Source organism: Alligator sinensis, unplaced genomic scaffold (genome assembly GCF_000455745.1).
Source record: "Alligator sinensis unplaced genomic scaffold, ASM45574v1 scaffold128_1, whole genome shotgun sequence".
NCBI classification, from domain to species: Eukaryota; Metazoa; Chordata; order Crocodylia; family Alligatoridae; genus Alligator; species Alligator sinensis.
In genome coordinates this window covers 362,767-368,515 of record NW_005842968.1, presented here as the reverse complement: position 1 = coordinate 368,515, position 5,749 = coordinate 362,767, and the positions used below count along the sequence as shown (strand labels likewise).

Below are 5,749 nucleotides of genomic sequence, written 5' to 3'. Positions count from 1 at the left end.
GGATGGGGTGGGGAGGGCAGGATATCTGGGGTCTCCAGGGTGGCTGTGGTGGGTGAGTGGGGGGCCAGACACCTGGGTCCCCTGGGGCAGGAAGGTGGGAAGGTGAGAACCAGGACACCTAGGTCCCCTGGGGTGAGGAGCAGCGTGGGGTTGGGAACACCAGATGCCTGGGTTCCCTGGAGAGTCGGGGCAGTGTGTCCTGGGGCAGCGAGGATGCCTGGGTTCCCTGGGGCAGGAGCCAGGACACCTGGGTTCCCTGGGGTAATGGGGAATGAGGAGCCAGTTACATCAGATGCCAGGGCTCCCTGGGGTGGCCAGTGCCAGCAGGGGACTGGGGACACTGGATGCTGCATCCTCTAGGGGGGCTGGGGCATGGGGTCTGGACACCTGGGTTCTGCCCCCACTCCAGGATGGGAGCAGGGTCTGGCAGATTAGATCCGGGGAGGGCCGACAGCCCGGGCATCGGGGTTCTCTTGCTCTCTCTCTGCTCAAGGAAGTGAGATGGGGTCTGAGGCATTCGAGAGGGTGAGGGGAAGGGCTGGGAGCATGTCTAATTAATTAAACCATGAATATTCATTAAGAAGAGACCAATGCGGCTGCTCTTACGGTCGCACTCAGGGTTCTCAGGGTCAAAGTTGATGGGAAAATCATGGGAGACCTGAGAGGGGAGAGTCCCCCCGTCAGACGGGGGCAGGGACCCCTCTACCCGGCCCCCCAGCCCCCCAGCCCAAGCCCCACCCCCCGCAAACTTACCTCATAGTCCGGTGGGATCCGTGCCCCAAAACCGAATGCCGGGAACTTCTTGTCACTGGAAGAGACAGAGTGAGGAGGGGCTGCGGCTTTTGGGGGTCTCACTGCAGGGTGGGAAACACTGGGAAGGAGACCCAGGAGTCCGGAAAAGCCTGGTTCTAACCCCTTGGGGGCATCTCTGTGGACTGTGGGTAACAGGGCGAGATGGGGTGCCTCCTGCAAAGGACTGTGGGTACTGGGTGGGATGGGGGTCTCTGTTGCAAATGACTGTGGATAAGTGGGCTGGACAAAAGCCCACACTGCAAAGGACTATGGGTAAATGGGTAGGATGTGGCCTTTGACACGGAGGACTGTGGATGAGTGGGTAGGACATGGCCTCTGGCACAAAGGGCTGTAGGTAACTGGGCGGGACAGGTGCCACTGCTGCAAAGGACTGTGGGTAAATGGGTGGGACAGGGCCGTCAGTGCAAAGGATTGTGGATAACTGGGTGGGATGGAAGTCCTGGTGCAAAGGACTGTGGGAAACCGGGTTGGGCCAGGAGCCCCGACTGCTGAGGCTGGTGGGACCCAGGCGTCCGGGCGCGAGGGTGCGGGGCTACCTGTCATAGTCCTGGCAGATCTGGCCCACAGCCGACAGTGCCTTCAGGTACTCGTTGGGCTCCCGCGGGTTGATGAAGTGCAGTGAGTGCTCACTCCGTGGGTCCCCGTTGGAGGCTGTGAAGTCGATAGCCACCTGCCATGGGGGCAACCAGGGGGCAGGGGTGTGAGACCCAGGATGGGGGGACAGAGACATCCACTCCCCGCCACCACCACAAATGCTCACCGTGAAGTAGATCTGGAGGCCACCCATGATGTACTCCAGGAAGGTGTGCACCTTCTCCCGCTGCAGTAATGAGGCAGATGCAGTAAGGAGCCTTCAACATCCCAGAAACACTCCCTAGGGGCCTGCCCAGCTCATCCCGCCCCCCCCACCCCGCCCCCTGTCAGCTACATTAATTCATGCAAATATATTCATAGAGCAACGTCAATTCAATGCCAAGGGCTAATGGCACCCAGCCAGTGAACTAAAGCCCCAGAAACCCCTAAAAGCTGCCAACGTTAAACAAAATGTGAATAATGATTAGTAAAAATCAACATAAATCATCATTGGCAAGATCAATATAAATAAATTACCAATGACTATTTATATTGTTTGTACTAATAAGAATAATTAGTAATACATATAACTATTATTTATATAGATGTTACTAAATTATTATTTTAATTGTTTTTACCAATAACTGCTGGTGTCAATATCAATAGTTATTTATATTCATTTGCTAATTATTGGTCAAATCAATAGTGATGGCCAATACAATTCATATTAGTGATAAACTATGGAAATGGGTGTTACTGATTTAATTAACTAGAATAATTAATCCGTTCAGTAATAATAATTAAATGATGAATATAGTCAAGGGCTGACAAACCCAATACCACTCCTCACATAGTAGCAGTGGCAGTAATTAGCCAGTGTAATCCAAGCCAAAATGAATCCCACAAGCACTGGGCCCATTAAGGCCAAATTGAGCGAAGTGACTCATTCATAATAGAACAACCCAATCATTGTTTGTTAATTATTAATGAGCAGCAGCCATTAACGTGAAATGATCCAATTGGTGCTTGTTAGTCATTAGCTAGGGTCATTAAGCCACATTAAAGCCACTGTTGCCACCAGCTCCTTAATGCCCGAAGGCCAATCAAGCAATGTCACTTGTTAGCAACACGTGACCCAATGACAGCTCATTAAATATTAAGGATCCCCGCCCTTTAATGAGAAATGACCCCATGATCCTTCATTAAATCCCAATGGAGGCTGCTCCTGAAGGACCCCACTAATTGTACCGATTGCTTACTAATTGTACCAATTAACCCAATGGTAATGAAGGATCATAATCAATGAAGGGAATGAAGATAATGAGGCATGAGAGGGAGGGCACCTAAGTACCTTGGGTAGAGACAGTGTTCAAATGAAGAAATAAAGATTTGTCCAGAGTTATAGCTATATAAAGCAGAGGTACAGCCTCATCTTCAGCTGACCCACCATCCCCCTTTTCTGCTTAACTAAAGCTGAAACCCTTGATGCTGCTGAAGATTGGTCCCCATGGGTGGATCTATGACTTTGGAAAGAGTCTCTTAGGTTGTGAAATCAGAGCAGCAAGGCAGGGGGGAAAAATCACCTGAATAAAGATTAGCAGGATATCAAAGCCATTAACAGGGAGAGATGGTCATTAAGGCCTCCAGAATGAAGAGCCATTAAGGCAATCAACCCCCTCAGCCTCCTGATTAGTAATGTAACAGCTGTGAATCAAAGCAGAAAGCTTTTATGTGGGCAGAAAATCAGCTTTTCTGCTGAATATGCACCTCAGTTGCGGGGGGGGGGATGTCATTTTGAAGGGGAAAATATGGTATTTGGGTGCATGTTGTGTGGCAGTGGCGGGATGATCCAGGGGGGCAGGGATGATATGTGAATATAAGAACTGCTATTTACTGGGTCAGACCATAGGTCCATCTTGGGTGCTGAAGAGAGAGGGACCAGGGTCTGACCCAGGTTTTTTCCCCCTGTTTCTCTCTCACTCACAGTCCTCAGGATTTAAGGTCTAGGAGGTCCTGATTTAGAGGCCGTGCCCATCACTCCCATGCTCAATAGCCACTGATGTCCCTTTCTTCCAAGAATGTGTCCAGTCCCTTTGTAAATTTGCAGGAAAATACAGTAATTAGGCATGTGGCTGAATGGCAGCAGCAGAGACAATTTTGGGGGGGACAGCATGTGAATATGCAAGAAAATACAGTGATTTGGTGTGGTTGAATGGCAACTGCAGGGATGATTTGGGGAAGAAGTGCACCAATACGTAAGATATGCCAGTTAGGAGTGTGGTTGAATGGCAGTGATGATTTGGGAAAAAGGTGCACCAGTATGAAAAAAATATGGTAACTAGGTGTGCAGTTGCATGGCAGTGGTGCCAATTATTTGGGGACGTGGGGCATGAATATGTGAGAAAATATGTGAATTAGGTGTGTGGTTAAATGGCAGCAAGAGGGCTGAGTTTGGGGGAAGGAGGGACTGATGTATGAATATGCAAGAAAATATGGTACCCAGGTGCCTGATGGAATATAGACATGATTTTGGGGGCAAAATGCATGGATAAGCAAAAAGATACAGTAACTAGGTGTGTGGTCAAAGGACAGTAGCAGGGACAATTTGGGGGGAAGAAGTGCATTAGTACATGGGAAAATATGGTAATTTGGTGTCTGGTTGAATGGCAGCGGCAGGGTTGATATGGGGGCGGTCTATGATATACAAGTAAATATGGTAATTCAGGGTCTGGTTAAATGGCAAATGGAGGGACGATTTGGGGAAAGACATGTGAATATGTAAGTAAATATGGTAACCAGGCACCTGCTTGACAGAGTGGTTAGGACCATTTGTGGGGGGTCATGAACATGCAAATTCATGAACACTTCCCCGCTTTGGGGAAGGCAGGAAGGGAAAGGCCAGGCGCTCGCTCATTAATTATGCATGTGAATACAAGCCACAATAAATAGGCCATGAATCATCGTCAGGCTACCGGCCGGAAGCATCCAACTGGCTGATGCATCTGGGCCCAGGGGGGTCAGGCACTTCAAAGGAGATGATGCCAGGCATCTGACCTGCCTGGTCTGCCAGCTCCATGATGGGCCCACACAACCCCCTCCCCAAGCAGGGGAAGTGGTGGGTGAGGAGAGTAGCTCAGTGGTTTGGGAGCCCCTATATGTGCCTAAGTCACCTTGCACTGGGCCAGCACCACGAGGCCGGAGTTCTTGTAGTTCTTCTTCTTGTCCCGGTACTTGGGGTTGATGCATTCCCACTGCACCTGCAGGGCACAAAGGGAGCCAGGGGTTGACCTCAGTGGGGGTGAGGAGCCAGGAGAGGACCCAGGCATCTGTGCACCCCGCTACCTCATTGCCGTCGGCCACCTCCTGCATCTCCCGGAAGCTGGTGGTGAACTCCCCAATGTAGTCGTGCTTCCCACTGGAGTTGTGGTCATACACCATGCACTGGAGCAAAGGAGGAGGGGGAAAAGTGAAAACCCAGGAGTCAGCCCCCCCGATGCAGCCCGCCAGACCCCTCCTGGAGCTGGATAGAACCCAGGAGTCCGGGCTCCCTGCTCTAACCCTGTCCAGTCCCGACCGCCCTCCCAGATTGGACCATAGGACCCAGGTGTCCAAGCTCCAGGTCCCCACTGCCCTCCAAGGTCTGAGGACAGAACCCAGGTGACTGGGCTCCCAGCTGTAATCTCCCCAGCCCCCACTCCCTCCCAGATCAGAGAAGTCAACCCAGGTGTCCAGTCTCCCAGCCCCCACTGCCCTCCAAGATCTGCGGATTTATCCCAGGCATCCAGGCCCACAGCTGACTCAACCTCCTATCCCCTCCCCTCCCCTCTCCCCCAAGGCCTGAGGACAGGACTCACGCTCCCTGCCATCCCCCCCAGACCAGAGGAGTGTACCCAGGTGTCCGGGCTCCCAGTCCCCACCCCCTTCTCAGCTCCGAGGAGTGAACCCAGGTGTCCGGGCTCTCACCTTGATGGTCCTGTCGGGGTCGCAGCCACACAGGGAGTGGAGGGACACGCGGAAGGGCTCCCAGCTGGGGTTCAGGTTGTTATAAACCACCTGGGGGGGCACAGGGGTCACCCCACTGCCCTCCAGTGTCCCACAAGTGCCCCCAGGTCCCCCCCACCATGGTCCTCACCTCTGTCCTCTTCACTAGCTCCTCCGATTCATTGCTGTTCACCTTGTAGATCTCCAGGAAAGGGTCTGATTTGCTGAAGAGGTCCTAGGGGGAAGAGAGACACGAGGCCCAGACACCTGGGTTCTCTCCCCTCTCCGGGGGGCTCCAGCTCTGTTCTGGGAGGGGAGATGGCTAGAGCAGGGGGTCCTGGGAACTTGGACACCCATGTTCTTGCCCTGCTCTGGGTGGTGG

At 52.5% G+C, this 5,749-nt stretch overlaps 1 protein-coding gene across 1 annotated transcript in view; it reads right to left on the bottom strand.

Annotated features, from left to right (window-relative positions):
* The window catches only part of CARMIL3 (capping protein regulator and myosin 1 linker 3), a 33,065-nt gene that overhangs the window by 1,352 nt on the left and 25,964 nt on the right, over positions 1-5,749 (bottom strand). Inside the window, exons 42-49 of the mRNA XM_025192810.1 lie at positions 5,519-5,602; positions 5,350-5,439; positions 4,729-4,827; positions 4,557-4,643; positions 1,574-1,633; positions 1,350-1,483; positions 754-808; positions 607-658 (exon numbers count right to left, since the gene is read on the bottom strand). Coding sequence (XP_025048595.1) covers positions 607-658; positions 754-808; positions 1,350-1,483; positions 1,574-1,633; positions 4,557-4,643; positions 4,729-4,827; positions 5,350-5,439; positions 5,519-5,602 — 661 coding nt within the window. The remainder of the gene's footprint in view (positions 1-606; positions 659-753; positions 809-1,349; positions 1,484-1,573; positions 1,634-4,556; positions 4,644-4,728; positions 4,828-5,349; positions 5,440-5,518; positions 5,603-5,749) is intronic.